General features: G+C 42.2%; 2 protein-coding genes across 3 annotated transcripts in view; both read right to left on the reverse strand.

The window, feature by feature from the left end:
* Positions 1 to 733: 733 nt before the first annotated feature.
* On the reverse strand, positions 734 to 11,060 carry med19a (mediator complex subunit 19a). Of its 2 annotated transcripts, XM_084332561.1 has the most exons (7): positions 10,696 to 11,044; positions 10,046 to 10,168; positions 8,255 to 8,388; positions 5,396 to 5,489; positions 2,323 to 2,417; positions 879 to 982; positions 734 to 848 (listed from the first exon to the last, which is right to left on the reverse strand). In XM_084332561.1, the coding sequence occupies exons 1-6, from the start codon at positions 10,913 to 10,915 to the stop codon at positions 917 to 919; spliced, it is 732 nt and encodes a 243-aa protein (XP_084188687.1). In that variant the 5' UTR covers positions 10,916 to 11,044; the 3' UTR covers positions 734 to 848; positions 879 to 916. The 2 variants fall into 2 exon arrangements, with proteins under 2 accessions (XP_084188687.1, XP_084188688.1); XM_084332562.1 differs by having other exon boundaries at positions 781 to 982; positions 10,696 to 11,060.
* A 158-nt stretch (positions 11,061 to 11,218) lies between these two features.
* pmf1 (polyamine modulated factor 1) overlaps positions 11,219 to 16,287 on the reverse strand; it is a 32,514-nt gene continuing 27,445 nt past the window's right edge. The window contains exon 5 of the mRNA XM_084332415.1: positions 11,219 to 11,346. Coding sequence (XP_084188541.1) covers positions 11,281 to 11,346 — 66 coding nt within the window. The 3' untranslated portion in view covers positions 11,219 to 11,280. The remainder of the gene's footprint in view (positions 11,347 to 16,287) is intronic.

Consider the following 16,287-nt stretch of genomic DNA (forward strand, 5'->3'; position numbering starts at 1 on the left):
ACCGTTTTGATAATATAGCATGTCCAAAAAAAAGTCTCAAACACATTTTAAATGATCTATGTTGGTCTAAACACAATCCTCATGAAACTGATGATGGATTCAATTGTTTTTTTGACATACATGTCTAACCACTTTAGCCATGTGGCTCTTACCTTCAGACTCCATGAAATGGCACCTTCCTCCTAAATTTCTGGTCACATGCTCACTTCTTTTTATGGTTTCCTAGAAACAAGGGGTGGCTCAACTTACCCCTATGCTCAATTTACCCAAGTCTCCCCTACATATGAACCAGACGTTAGATGGCAAATTAACATCAAAACACACAATAAGGATAGTAACCAAAGTTTATTGGAATATAACATAATGGTCAAAGGATATCACAAGGAAATGGAAAAAAGGGACACATACATAACCATTCATCCATGACATCTCTTCAGTCACATCAGTGGCACTCTACCTTATACACTGTTCTGTAACATATCTCTCTCTCCATCTCTCCGTCTCTCTCTGTCTCTCTCTCTCTACAGGGGTTGCCGATGGTCAAGCATTCATTCTCAATTCCTTTTAATCTTTTCAGGATTTTCAAACATTTAAGAGAATCAACTTTTTGAACAGATTTAATTGAATGAATTCAACCTCATACCGGACCTTCTATCATGTCTTGTTCTCTCTTGTAACGCCCCACACAACCCTTTTTATAAAGACTCGTACAGCCTCTCAAAATGGTAATAATATAACAACCAAACGCATACTCCTGATAATACAATTATCTCTAAAACGCACACATGGCTTTCTCAAACACGCATTTTTTCCTCTAAAACACACACACACACACATTCTCTCTCTCGCACACACACACACACACACACACACACACACACACACACACACACACACACACACAGTCTGATCCTTCCTATCTGAGGCTGTTGCTGTTGGGTTGTGAGCCAGTGAGGCCCGGGTGGTCTGGACTGTGTCGGTTCTGGGGGGAGAGAAGATACTGATCAGAACACACACAAGTGGAAACACAGTCTGTTTGTCCTGGCTGTGGCCATTTTTTAGTTGTTTGTTGAGTGACCATGGGTTCAATAATATGGTCCTATTCCTGTTCCTAGTGTCCGTTCTAGTAGCTCTTAACAAACAGGGATGCATTGATTGATATGGGTATCAGATATTGGACCAATACCATGATAGAAAAGGGTATTTTCAATTTGTATTTAACCAGGCAGGTAAATTAAGAACAAATTCTTATTTTCAGTGATATTGTGTTGGCAGATTTCCCCCAATACTGACATTCTATACCAAGAGGCATGGCCAACATATCAGAAATCAAAGCAAAAATGGATTATATGTCAAACATTTCATCATAGTTGACACAGGTTATTACCAGGTAAAAAAGGGCTATGGGTTAGGGTTGGGCACCCCGAACTCAGTACTTTTAAGGGTACAGACCGAATTACGTCGGTACTACCGAGTACCGATTCACATTAGATCAATCTGTGCCACATTTCAGTACCTTAAGAGTACTGAAACCCACCAGTTAGTAAAGTATCAGAATTTAAACTAACAAGTCTCTCTCTCTCTCTAAAAAAAAGAAAAATGGTTGTAGGAACGGCTTGGGAGAGGGAGGGTTGATATATGATCATTGTGTTCTCTAGAGTAAGGGTTGCTAGTTCCCAGCTGTATATGTACCTCTACATATCATATCACATGTTAGTTCCCAGCTGTATATGTACCTCTACATATCATATCACATGTAGTCCAACTTCTTCAATTTCAACTGAGTCTTTTTCTTTACTGGGCGCTGCCATGATGAATCAGATGCAACATGGACTAAAAATAACACATTTTATGTTCTAATCAAGATGTCGGCCCCCAGTAAACTTAAACCCCAGATATTTTGAGAAGTTGGACCATTTCAATAACATGTTTGACAAGTTAGTGGCCCGGATTTTATGTTTAGGTAATATTAAATGCTTCTGAGTAAGTAAAATGAAATTACATGACATACCGTCGCCCAGGAGATCTAAAGTAAATTTCAGTTAATTTGCCCGGCTGTGAGGTTAATCGAGCGAAGCGTAGCCTTCCTAGGTGTTATGCCCTTTTCGCAATCATGTGACGTCTGCAGTATCTGCAGAGAGCTCCACAAAGTTTTGCCTTGGGGGCTGGAGGGCGGAGGCCAGTGCGGTCCACTCAAACTCCGCCCTCTGTTCTTGATCCTCTAATCACAACTGTTGTGGGGGCGGAGTTTGAGATTGGTCAACCCAAGAGTGGAGGCGGGTCCTACAGTCCTGGTATTGAGTTATTATGACTAACTCCTACCTTTTTCTTTTTCTTGTCCTTCTTTTTCTTCTTGCGGTCAGGATCGTCATCCCTCTTTTTCTTCTTCTTCTTGGGGTCAGAGTCTGATGGCGTTTCTGCAAGGATGAGAAGATTCAGCATGGTTCCCACTCCACTTAGGAAATCACTTTCTAGGAAACTTCCCACGACATTATACATCAAAATGTGAAAGTGTAGGGCGGCCGGGTAGCGCAGCGGACTAAGCGTCTGTCTACCACCACAGAGACAGTGGGATCGAATCCAGCTGTGGTGTTTCCGGGTTGGCCGACCGTTCTACACAATTGGCAGTGTTAGAGGGTGGGAAACCCGGCAAGGGTGGGCAGGGCTGTACGCTAAGCTTTTTCACTAGGGGCACACTTGCCCCTAAATGAGAGATTTAGGGGCAAAAAATATTTTTTAGGGGCAAATTTTTAAATAACAATTTTACCATTATTAAAAAAATATGTTCCTCCTGCCTCATTACTGTGGTCCTTTTATTTAACATTTAAGTGCGTTTGTTTTCAGGTTTGTATCTTTTATAATGAACCAACTGAGAAAGTGTGTAAATCACTAATAGAACAAAAACAACAAACTGTGTGTGTATGTGTGTGCGCGCACTTGTGTAGTGCTCCTTGAATGAGATCACCACAACACACACACCATTGCATTAATCAGGAGGACAAGAAACTCTGCATACATTTGTTTCACAATGAAAAGTGCTTTAGAAATCAAATGAATTATTATTGTAAATAACCCCATGAATTTATTTGTATGGGTAATTACCTGCTTCATATTTGTGATGTTACTGGTTTCAGTGTGTGCCTAAAGTGATCAATGTGTTGGGCCGTTTATAGAGATCTATGCCAATTAATGTTTATGTATATCCGGGACTTTTTTTAATAAGAATTGAGAGGTATTTGTATATGTGACCTTTATTTTGAAAACCGTGTTGCGACGCAACCTTATTTACATTTGCGCTTTTGACAGTGAAATGTTCAGTCCAACTTAGCTCGAAGGAAAGACTAATCAAAAAGGTTTAATTGACCCGTATGAGGCTCTTACGGTAGGACTACTCACCTAATGCATAGCTGAACCTGAACGTTAGAAGTGTCCGTGTCCCCGTCAATCAATCATCACATCATCACGTCAATCATCATCATCATAACATCTCTCCACATCGGACGTGGTTGTCATAAGATGGACTGATATCCACTCTGTTGTTCTTTTTTGCGTCTTAAATGTATTGAAATGAGGTGCTTCTTTGGCGATGCAATAGCCCATATTGAAAGGAAGAGAGCCCACATTCAGTTTCGTTTTGCTAGGAATTATGGGATTTGGTGTTGGATGTATAGACTACGCAGATAGGGACATGGTCTTTAATCGCACGATAGACTACAAGTACCAGGTACTGTATATAGCGTGACCCAGATTCACTCCACACGCAAATCTTTTTTTTCACTCAAGCTATCGGTGATCGCAGTAAGTTCATTCATTGCCGACAGATTCTTTCATAGCACCACGACATTGTATCGCACTGTACAGCCTTGGTTGTAGGCTAATGTTTTTAAAAAATTTATCCAATTTGTATGGATTAATTTAGGAGTGAAATGCGAATGAAGGGTTGAAATCACAACTCGCAACGTTGCTCCCAAATAATATTTCCAACTCGCAACGGCCAAATTAAGGGGCAATTTGCGACGAGATCATCGCACTGTACAGCCCTGGTGGGTCCTGGTCGTTGTAAACAGCGACTCCTACAGTTCGGTGGGGCGCCTGCACAGCAAGGGAAGGATCTGGGAGAGGTAGTGTGACCTTCCACATGTTACACTCTCCCAGTGAGAGTCTGCGCTGCCAGGTGAAAAGATGTGGTGGGCTGGGTACACATGTGTTGGAGGAAGCATGTGATAGTCTCCGCCCTCCCAGACCGACGGTAGGGGGTAGAGTGCGCAACGACCAGGAATGGGATTTGGAATTGGCATAACGATGAAACAAATTATGTGAAAGTGTACCATGGTCGTTTAATTATGTTGATTTGGATATTCACCTAAGATGATAAGTAGACAAATTCTGAGATGTCATTAGGACTATGCAGCAGAGGGGCCCTGCCTGAAGACTAGTAGGCTTAAAACAGTGCTGCTACACAATTTAGCTGATCAAATTTCATGGATTTTCAAGGCTATTCAATGATAGATATTGCCATGACCTATATTTATCAAGCCCCCCCCCCCCCCCCCCCCACAATAAATGTAAACGTAATACATTTTTAAGGGATGGCTCTGGCAGCAGAGGAAGAGGCCAGTGCATATGGTCTCAATTTGCGCCTGACGTGGCCATAATTAGTTTAATATTCTGCATCACCTGTATTTTTCTAAAGCTAAACTCTCTAAAATGTTCCCAAATGTAAATCCCACATGTGACAGAAGCAGTCTTTCTCTGGCATCTCTAGGACACAGCAGTGTCCTAAACTTTCCACATACTGGAGTTCAATCTTTAAAACACTGTCAGAGGTTTTGGAAATGGAAATTCAGCCAGATCCCATGATAGCTATTTTTGGCATAAGAGGAGAAACAAATGAGAATTTCTCTTGGACTAAACTCTAGATAAAGAAATGTGTTACACTGCTAGCACAGAGACTGATCCTTCTTCGCTTTGTCTCCTCTTCCACCGATTTGGACTCAGTGGCTCAGAGAGGTGATGCAGAGACTCACAGTCCAGGGATCAGGAGTCCATTCGTGGACAAATTAAAAGAAAAGCTAGAAGCCACTGATGTCACAGCCGTCAGTTCATTTCTACTTGCTTTTCTTTATTGCTTAAGGTCCTCTTTCTTTTCGTTCAAATATTTTAGTTGCGTTTGTGTTTATAAAATTGTTTGAAATTCTATACAAATATTGTGAAAAAAACAAACATCTGATTGGTTGTTGTACATTCAGTTGAATTAAAGCCAATGCACGAATCAATTTACCTAATACATAGGCAACATTAGGTCGGTAAGAAATTCATGTGGGTATCTTTCCTGTATACTTCCAGGCCCTAGTTTGAATCCAGATGGTTCAGCCCTGGCATGTGGAGGTCCTACCTTGTGGTAATGGATCCTGTGGTCTGTGTTTGTGCTTGTGTTTGCTCTTCTTCTTTGGAGGTTGGATGTGCATCAGTCTGTGCTGTTCTGGGAGCTGGAACAAACAGTTGATGGATGGATACACACACACACACCAAGGGTACTATTAGAAACATACAGTACTATGACAGATTCAGGAAATATGGCTTTAAAAACTGAAACCAGACATAAACAGAGAATGCCACATACATTTTAGCTTTTGAGGAAACCTTTGTAGAAGTGTTATGTAAGGGATAATGTATAGCTACGAGGTCATTGTCGCAAAATAATTGACCGACACAGAGTTTAAAATACCGAGGCGCCTCGCCGAGGTGTTTTAAACGTCAGTGAAGGTCAATTATTTTGCGACAATGATCGAGTATAGCTATACATTATCCCGCTTATTACATGGCTAACTTACTAACAATATACCTAATTCATTTTACATCGACTCGCAACACTGGTTCTGGGCTTCTGGCTCCGCTCGTCGCTCCGCCCCCTGTCATCGCCGGCAGCTTCGCCGGCGGCAGCACTGATGTCAGTGGGCTTGATTGCGAACAGCTGCGCACAGCGGTCATTATTGTGGGCTTGATTGCGAACAGCTGCGCACAGCGGTCATTATTGTGTGATAATTGACCGCTGCTAGGGGTAACGGAGCGCTATTGACCAATCACAAGCAAGCATTTCGGCGAATGTGAAAACGCCATGTAATAATACTTTTTTAACCTCTTAACCCCTAGCCATATTTTCAGATTATTCGCCTAAAAGTACATACCCAAGTAAATGGAAGATTGTTCCACTTCTACAAGGTCCATTTGCATGTTCTTGGTATCTCGGGACATCTATGGACCTCGGGGAATGTATTCCCAGTGTCAGTGTTTTTTCTTCCATCTTTGACGGTGAATAACACCATGCTAACATTGACCAAAAGTGAAAAGATGCCACTGAGCTCATTCAGCACCTTCTTGAGATCAAGTGTACTAAAAATCTAAGCAAATGAACAAAGGGCAGATGATTTACATGGGTTTTTGTAGATACAGAACAGAATTTTGCCATCCGGACACATGCAATATGAAATATGAATATAGAATATCAGGCCTATAAATGACCTTATTGTGGCCATGTCATACATCTATGGATCGGCCCAAATCTCCTCTTAAATCTGCCGTCTGTTTTTTCCTAGACGTTCACAGAAAGGTAAAGAAACAATATATGTTGTATGTTATGGCAATAACGTTGTTTGTTCGACCCGTGGGAATATTTTAGTCAATACTATTTTGTTGTCAGCTGGTGTGAGCTGGGTAGTGTAGTTTTATGAAATTTAAGCCCTGGGTCTCCTCTTTCTCTGGACTACAACGATTATGTTGCATATTTGAAATAAACTTCAATCAATTACGATTTCATGGCAGCTTCCTGTCCTACCGTCTAAATTATCCATTTTCCGGTGCAAAGCGCATAGATTTTTTACAAGCTCATGTTTCGCTAATAACACTTAAAATCATTGCTAAACAAACCCAGTGCTGAAAATATACACGTTGACCGCTGTTTTGATAGGGTTAGGGTCTTTACTCTTGGCTACATTTGAAAAATAAACACATCATCACTTAATCACGTATTGATCTATTTGTGTGACGTTAAATAAATCTTGGCCCTGTACCGATCGGGCTTAACAGGTTAATAGGCATTCTCCCCTGTAGCAGGACAGATGGTCTATTCTCCCTGTAGCAGGACAGATGGTCTCTCCTGTAGCAAGACAGATGGTCTCTCCTGTAGCAAGACAGATGGTCTATTCTCCCCTGTAGCAGACAGATGGTCTATTCTCCCCTGTAGCAGACAGATGGTCTATTCTCCCCTGTAGCAGACAGATGGTCTATTCTCCCCTGTAGCAGACAGATGGTCTATTCTCCCCTGTAGCAGACAGATGGTCTATTCTCCCCTGTAGCAGACAGATGGTCTCTCCTGTAGCAAGACAGATGGTCTATTCTCCCCTGTAGCAGACAGATGGTCTCCCCTGTAGCAGACAGATGGTCTATTCTCCCCTGTAGCAGACAGATGGTCTCCCCTGTAGCAGACAGATGGTCTATTCTCCCCTGTAGCAGACAGATGGTCTATTCTCCCCTGTAGCAGACGGATGGTCTATTCTCCCCTGTAGCAGACAGATGGTCTATTCTCCCCTGTAGCAGACAGATGGTCTATTCTCCCCTGTAGCAAACAGATGGTCTCCCCTGTAGCAGGACAGATGGTCTATTCTCCCCTGTAGCAAGACAGATGGTCTATTCTCCCCTGTAGCAGACAGATGGTCTATTCTCCCCTGTAGCAGGACAGGTGGTCTATTCTCCCCTGTAGCAGACAGATGGTCTATTCTCCCCTGTAGCAGGACAGATGGTCTATTCTCCCCTGTAGCAGACAGATGGTCTATTCTCCCCTGTAGCAGACAGATGGTCTATTCTCCCCTGTAGCAGACAGATGGTCTCCCCTGTAGCAGACAGATGGTCTATTCTCCCCTGTAGCAGACAGATGGTCTCCCCTGTAGCAGACAGATGGTCTATCTGACAGATGACAGATTGTCTGTAAATCCATGTGGGTTTCTTGTTAAACGATGAAGCTGGGAAAAGGTAAAAGTGAGAAACTGTCTCTAAGACACACATTGTTTATATGTGCAAAGTGTTTTGATGAGTATGTAGTCTGTGTGTTATGTGTGTGTTATGCGTGTGTGTGTGTGTGTGTGTGTGCGCAATTGTACACTGGACACATTTTGGACTTATTATAAGCCGTGTGTTGACATAGGGGCCATTTAGCGAGTGTGTGTGTGCTTGGTTCTGTGGTGTGGCGTGTGCGTACCGGTCCAGTGTGCAGTCTGAAGCCTGTGAGCAGAGCTCCGGTCAGCGGGCTGAAGGAGTTCCCACACACTGGAGGTTTCTCAATCAGAGAACGCAGAGAGCTGCCATCCTGAGTACCAGGACAGTCGATCATACCTTCAGCCAAGAGCCAGGAGACAGAGAGGGATGAGAGGAGGGACACAGAGAACCAGACAGTGAGGTAGTGTGTGTGTGTACTTCCATGATACAACTGCATTCAGCCATAGTTTATAGCTATTAATCCATTAGCCAGGTAGAGTAGTGTGGTAGTAGCCGAGGTAGAAAATCAGTGTGTAAATGTACCAGGTGCATGAAGGCTAAGACCGCCTGGCTTGACATTGTTACCCATCTCCTCAAAGATTCTGAACGGAGAGATGAGGACTCAGTGAGGGTGTTCGCATGCACATTAATATTGCGGATACCAGCCAATATCCTGGTTTAGGTCTTGGGATAGTTCGGATTTTTGGACATTAAGTTGTATGAAATACTTGCCAGTAGTGTAGCGGATGCAAAGCTTAAGCTATTATCTTACTGACCAAGTCCTGTGGTCAGAGTTCTAGTCGGGTTCCGAGCAAACCGAGAAGCAAATGGGTCTCGAAAACAAAAGGTTTTAATCCACACCACAACATGCAGGCAAAAGGGTTACCCATTACTAACACAAAAGCATGTCCTCCAGCACTTCAGATTCTGCTATTTAGTTTCTTGGAAAAAGCTGGTGTATTACTCCGCACTAGAGCTACTTCACAGGTAACACAGCCTGTCAGCCATTTCAAAATGCTGGAGGAGGATTTTGTGTTAGAAATAGGTAACCGTTTTGTCAGCATGTTGTGGTGTGGATTAAAGCTTTTTGGTTTCAAGACCCCATTTCGGTCGTTTGCTGCCTGTCTAGAGCCCCCCGGTTCGCTGGGACCCCACCCAGAACTCTGACCACAGGAGCCCACCCAGAACTCCGACCACAGGACCCCACCCAGAACTGCGACCACAGGACTCGGTATGTAAGCTAATAGCTTTGCATTGACTACACTACTGGCAAATATTTCATACTTAATGACCAAAAATCCAAACTACCCCTGCAAGACAGGATAAGGTTTTTATAAGCAACTTTCATAATAATATGGTCTCCGATTAACCTGATGCGCCAGATAGAATCCAGCTGCGTTGCAAGTCTCCTGTCTCTTTGTTCCCATTTGTAATTATTTTTTGTTATATGTATGATTTATTTTTAATTTTATTAAATTATTTACTACTTATTTTATTCTAAGAGTTGAAATTAAATGAAAATATCCCAAATACATCATTTGTATTATTTAGTGTATCACCACATGGAAACAGAACTTGCATACACCACAAAGTCCAAGAGTATATAAACAGGATAATACTAGTAACTCCATGCTTCAGTATCCCAGCAATAGTATTTACAGGTTCCTCATAGTACCAAGACTCATCACTATCGATGTAGTACAACCATCCATGTCTGTGTCTAACTATAATCATAACAACATGCACATTTCTTATCCAATTGTTTTCCCCAATTGGTCAAATATTGATAGAGCTGATCAATATCAAAGTTTAATTCAACCATTGGTGCATGTATGACGAAGGACCAAGACATCAAGATGTCAGACTGAGGTGCTAGGAGGGGATACAAGGTCTACATGGACTAGTACTACACAATACTGTCGGACAATATTGTCCTAAATACTTATGACTGGAGTGTATGTTTGCTGCAATGTGGCTGTTGCATCTCTCAGAGTGTCTTTCTTCTAGAACCTACCTGGTAACTCTGGGAGGAAGTTACTGAGCTTCTCTTTCACCTTCTTGCCACAGAATTTGTTGTAGGAGTGCTCCAGGCTGTAGTGAGTGATGAGGTTGGTGTTGCCCGTCAGCTCGTTACCAACTTGAAACAGAAACGCCCACATAATACTTGTATTAATTCATGTGAAAACAATAATTCCCTGATCGCCAACTCTAGTCCTAAAATAAGAATGTACTTCTTAAGGATTAGCACGTGTGAATACTGTCAGCAGCCTGACTGTACGGCCAGGTCAGTAGCTGGTACCGTCAGGGGTTTTCTAGGGTCATGTGCAACAAACATGATTCATGTGACCCATGTCGGCATACGGCAACATCCTTTTAGTCCTTTGTTGTCTGATGAGAATGTAGCGCAAATGTCACATTGGGTGTTTACCGTGTTTATAAATAGTAATACACGTTGGGAGCAGCAGTGTGCGGAATCTACTAGAGCGAGATGCTCACATGCCTGATCAGCAAGGAGAGTACTGTGCCGTCCTCAGTCCTGTGATAACGATACTAGTCAAACTTACACATATTTTCAATGTATTATTCCGAGTTATTTGAACTGTTGATGTTACAGAATAGCGATTACGCAATCGCCACACATTAGTTTGTTTAAATCCACAATACCAGGCAGTTCCCGTAGTAAATAGAACGGTTCATTCATGGCTCCGGGCTTCCGTAAAGCAGGCCCTTCATCCCCGAGCTGCGGTGGCATCTGCGCCGCCATGGGGACCTGGTTTTGCGGCAGAGGAGGTGGAGGCTTCCCGGGTCCGAATCCCAGAGACGATGAGCCGGGCGGTACCTGAGCTTCATTTTGCCCAAACAGAGTTGAAAACATTTCCGTCATATCTATCGCGATAAATATATGTATATAGAAAATAAAGAAAACAAAAGCGGATTCCCAACTTTGCAGCCTGTTGATTTTATTGGTACACAGTACATCAGACCATCGTCTGGTCTGACCGCCGACAGCCTGCGTACAAGCAACTGCTCGTCCCTTTACTTCTTTGTGGCATATTCTCTACCGAGTACCGTAATGGCGAGTGTAATGTCGCGCTTTAAATGAGATCACAGTAAGCCACAGCTGTAATTGCAGAATAAAAAAAAACGTTGTTATTGAAACAATAAATTACGCAACAAAATGCAGTGACTTTTAATTTGATTTATTAAAGTTGAACAAGTTTACACATTTATTCAAAGGTCGGGTGATGGTCAATCTTCAAAGGTGTCTGGTGGGAAGAGGGAAGAGGCCAGCATTTGGTGTTCACAGACTGATTCCTAGAGAGGAGAGATACAAACAATGATGACACCTCAAAAACATATATGTATATATATTATTATAATTTTTTACCTTTGAAATAATCAAGTAAACCAAACTTGAGAAACTAGATAAATAAATTGATACAGGCTGACCGACAAACAAAGAACCCAAAGTCATAAATGGATGTATGAATACAAAATTTAAAAAAGGGTTTCCACCATAGCCGAGGATCGTAGCTGTGGCAGAATGTTATTTATTATCAAGTAAATATCATAGGTGCACTGATTTCAGAATGTTTAGAACAAATATTGATACTATGAGTGGATCGGACGATTCGAGCACTATTGCAATTGTGGTAATTCTATTTTACAACCATCCATGTTGACTACAGAGTACTGGCCTATTACATTTAACAATTACAGGAACAAGAACAACATTATTATTTATTTTTTAATGTATTGTGTAATGAACTGACCATCTCTTCATTTATAGACCTGGTGAGTCACATGAGGGTTACCCCTGGTTTCCTATAGTCTCTACTACAAGTGGTTTCTCACGGTAGCAGAGTTTATAATATGGGTCCACTTATACAATCGGTCTGACATTTGACAGAGTAGAGTTAAGCTTAATTCAATGATTTGCTTATTTTTTTTTAATATAAAATGGAGGGTAAAAAAGCCATGGGTACAAGATTGTGTACATTTAAACACACAAGTACTACCATTTCCATCGTACACTACAAGCCCAGCCTGAAGTAAATGCTGCATAGCTGAGAAGACAATGTTAATAAACAAAACAACAGACATTAATATATAATATATATACACACAACAAATAAATTCCTAAATAAAATGGGGTTGTGGTATAAAAAGGTTTGAGAATCCCTGGTGTGTATGATGCAGTCGTGGGTGAAGAGGGAGTAGAGAAGGGGGCTCAGCACCCAGCCTTGTGAGACGCCAGTGTTCAGGGTGAGGAGGCAAGATAGTCTATCTTAACAAACTGGGGTCAGTTAATTAGGAAGTCAAGTATCCAGTTGCAGACAGAGGGGGTTAATGTTGAGGTCCTTGGTAATAATAATAATAATAATAATTTAGGACCTGCTCAGAGGTCATTAATCGGCATGCATGCGATTCGTCTCTGCGATTAACCCATCCCGTCGTCCTTCCCCCCCAAGGGCAGCCGGGAGCAGACAGGCGCAACGTGAGCCGCGCCAGGGGACCAATCCAAGTGCTCCTGTCCGTCTTCGTCAAGGACGCCACAGCGTTAGCGATCTTGTTGTTGTCCATGTTTTTCCATTGGGTTTATCTTATCGGGGGGGGAAACCCTTGCGAGCACGGGGAGAACATGCAAACTCCACACAGAAAGGCCTGGGAGATACCCCACCTGGGTAACTGGCATCATGGAAACCTGGTCCCCAAGCGGGAATCGAACCCTGGACCTTCTTGCTGTGAGGCGACAGTGTTTAACCACTACACCACCGTGCCGCTTGGTTTCCACAAGGTCAGAGTTTGGATATTAGTTTTGAGGGGATGATGGTATTGAATGCAGAGCTGAAGTCGATGAACAGCATTGTTTTGCTTTGGATAAAAGAGTCAGCTAAATTACTAAATGTAAATGTAATTTTCCAGGCCCTATACACATTAATAAGGACAGATTAAATATGTGTTATTTGTTCTGAAATTAAAGGTGCAGCTAATCTGAGGAAAAAAGGATCCAGTGTATCCTCTCCTGTTGATTTCCTGGTATCAATTGGGGATTGGCGAATTGGAGATCATGATTTACAGCCTGTACATGTTCACTTCCACCCTGCATGATTTATTTTGAATAAATAACCAGGGATAGGAAAATAAATATTAAAGGCATGGCTTTCTGCTCAGATATTAAGCAATCATTACATTTAACATGTGTGGGTAAAGAGATAGTGGTCTTACTTTTATCAGTATTTAATGCCTTCCATAACTTTGATGGATCTGAATAGGAGCTGGTGACCAATTCTAAGAAATAACAACAGTACATTTAGTTCTAATTTAGTTGAATAAGGCCCAATGAGAAGGTTCACCCAAGCTCCCAGCAGATGACCAAGCTGAATAAAGTTTCTTTCACTCTAAGCTTTTTCCATGGAGCGTGTTTATCTACAATAGCAAGACATTTTTTAAATGAAGAAATCTAAAGCTATTTCCACATCAGGAATTTCTGAAGTATAATGAATGTCACTATGATGGAGGTCAGCTAGAAAGGTTTGCTCATTTAAATGCTCTCTTCTATTATCTTCTTTTGATGATATTGTGTTTTCTTTAAATGAGTGTTTCTGCAAGATATACGACAATGGTCACTTCCTAGGTCAAATACACAGGCAACAATTGTATCACCCTTATTGAAAAAATTATTGGGTGGATTTAGAGCTACTTTCTTTTAGTTTGGTGACCAACTGGGACAGATAATTCCTTAGGATAATTAGAATTAGTATTCAGCCATGGCGGCTGAGTGGCGCAGTGGGCAAGGCACTCGCCACTAACACAGGAGATGCTGGTATCGAGCCCGGCTCTCGGCGTTGCTACCGGCTTGGCCAGTCGTCATACTAACACAATTGGCAGTGTTAGAGGGTGGGAAAGCTGGTGGGTGGGGATTGGACGTTGTGGACAGCGACTCCTACAGGTCGGTTGGTGCGCCTGTACAGCAGAATCAGGAAGTATCGGGGGCAGCGTGAGCCTCCCACGCGTTACTCCTCGCCACTGAGAGATCGCGCTGTTCAGGTGAAAAGATGCGACAGCTGCCTCCTCGTGTACCGGAGGGGACACGTGATGCAAGGCTTGATCCTCACTGCAGCCGACCAGTGGGCGACATAGTCTAGCAACGTTCGAGACAGGGGAGGGGAGAATTGAAGGGAGAGTTAGCGAGGCGAAATTGGGATGGGGGAAAAATTGAAAATGAGAAAAAGTGGATACAAAAAAAAGAATTAGTATTCAGCCAATGGAGATTGAAGTCACCATCACAATCATCTCGGTATTAGAACACTGAGAAATGACAAGGGATACAAACATCCGAGTAGTTGTGCTCTTGTAATTGGTTGAAGATTGGCTTATGGGTATTGTAGTAGTTACCATGGAAACTAGTAAATATTACAACATAAAACACGTTTTCTCAAAGATTAAGTTAAAACATGTACCTTTATTGGTTGTAACTTGTAACAATAATTAAGTAGATTTTAATTGGGATGCAGTCTGGGAAAATGTTCGGCTATCATCACGCAACCCAGATCACCAACAGATTAATCTTAACTTTGTTCATAGGACTTACCTGACCCAGGGCGGCTACGTGGCGTAGTGGGCAAGGCGCTCGCCATGAAATCTGGAGACGCTGGGCTCGCCTGTTCGAGCCCAGCGCTCCACATTTGCTTTCAGTTTAGCTGGTCGTCCGTACTAATACACATTGGCCGTATTAGGGGGTGGGAAACTGATGGGTGGGGATCGGGCGTTGTGGACAGCGACTCCTACAGGTCGGTTGGTGCGCCTGCGCAGTAGAATCAGGAAGTGTCGGGGGCAGCGTGAGCCTCCCACGCGTTACTCCTCGCCACTGAGAGATCGAGCTGCGCAGGTGAAAAGATGAGACTGCTGTTACCTCAAGTACCAGAGGGGACTTGTGCTATGTATGACTTAGTCCACATTGCAGCCGGCTTGTGGGAGGCAAGAAACAGCGTTTGTGACAGGGGAGGGTTGAATTGGATGATACGAAATTGGGATGGGAGAAAATATAGAAAATGGGAGAAAAAGTGGATAAAAAAAAGGACTTACCTGACCGCTAGACGATTGTACCTAATGGGTCTCAGACCTGACTCTCGATGCTCCTTGTGTTCAAACGATGCTATTGGTACATATATGCATATGTATTGGGAATGCCCTCCTGTTGAGACTTTTTCGGAAAATGTTACCACTCAATTATCAGAGATTTTATCTCTGACCATACCGACACTGCCTTCTGTACTGTTGTTGAATGATGTTTCTCAGTTATCAACCTCTGTACATGTAAAGAGACTCATTTTGGCGGGTCTTACAGCTGCCAAAAAGTTGATAGCGTCACGCTGGATTCAACCGGATAAAATGTGCCCGAAGGTATGGATTCTCACCTATCTCGATGTGATTTATCTAGAGATATCTACTGCACGAATTTTAGGTGTTAATGAAGCCAGCATAGCAGTCTGGGTAGCTGTGGTGGATAAGATAAAGGAACGCATATAAATACTACTACCAATCCAGAATTGAAGAAACAAAACATGATGGTAAAAAACTCTGGAGTACTCTGAATCAAATCATGGGTAGAGACAAAATGGGTAAAATGCCATCATTTATTGAATCGGGGGATGGTTTCATCACTAAGCCCTTGGATATTGCAAATGATTTCAATAACTATTTCACAAATAAAGTAAATACTATAGACTGTAGACTTTTTTTTTTTTTCTTTTTTTTTTTTAACTTGCTGAACTCTGTGAATTTATTATTGCAAAACAAAAATTATTAAAAGTCAGTACTCAACACATAATGCATAATGAAACTAACAGACAAGTTGGCTAAAATGATATGCAAGTACAGAAACAGAAAACAAAAAAAAAGTCTATAATAATATTTTAACGTATATAGTGTATATCCAACGAAATTACCAATTATACAAATGCCTTATACAGGATATACCCCTAATACCTATTTTCTAAAACCCTACACACATATGCTCCAGCTCGAACCCCCCCCTCCCGGACCCCTCCTTGGATAGTACCTCCATTATCCCTCACTCTAACCAGACACTACCATTATAAGCTAGCTTTTATTCTCTCCACCACTTCTAACCACATTGACATTTTGGATTCGTTGAGACCCAGAATTCTTGCTGTAGATATTTCTTGATAAATCACATCGAGATATGTAAGAGACCAAACCTTCCTGCACATTTTTTCCGGTTGAAACCAG

This window comes from Notolepis coatsorum, assembly GCF_963971535.1.
Source record: "Notolepis coatsorum genome assembly, chromosome: 16".
NCBI classification, from domain to species: domain Eukaryota; kingdom Metazoa; phylum Chordata; class Actinopteri; order Aulopiformes; family Paralepididae; genus Notolepis; species Notolepis coatsorum.

What these genes read in the sequence shown, in the direction of transcription:
- med19a (XM_084332561.1), bottom strand. Translation starts at nt 10,915, where the DNA reads ATGACGGAAATGTTTTCAACTCTGTTTGGGCAAAATGAAGCTCAGGTA. An exon ending in TTTACTACGGGAACTGCCTG is followed by an intron (nt 10,169 to 10,695) that starts GTATTGTGGATT and finishes TTCTGTTTCAAG; the next exon opens with TTGGTAACGAGCTGACGGGC. An exon ending in ACAGGATCCATTACCACAAG is followed by an intron (nt 2,418 to 5,395) that starts GTAGGACCTCCA and finishes TCATCCTTGCAG; the next exon opens with AAACGCCATCAGACTCTGAC.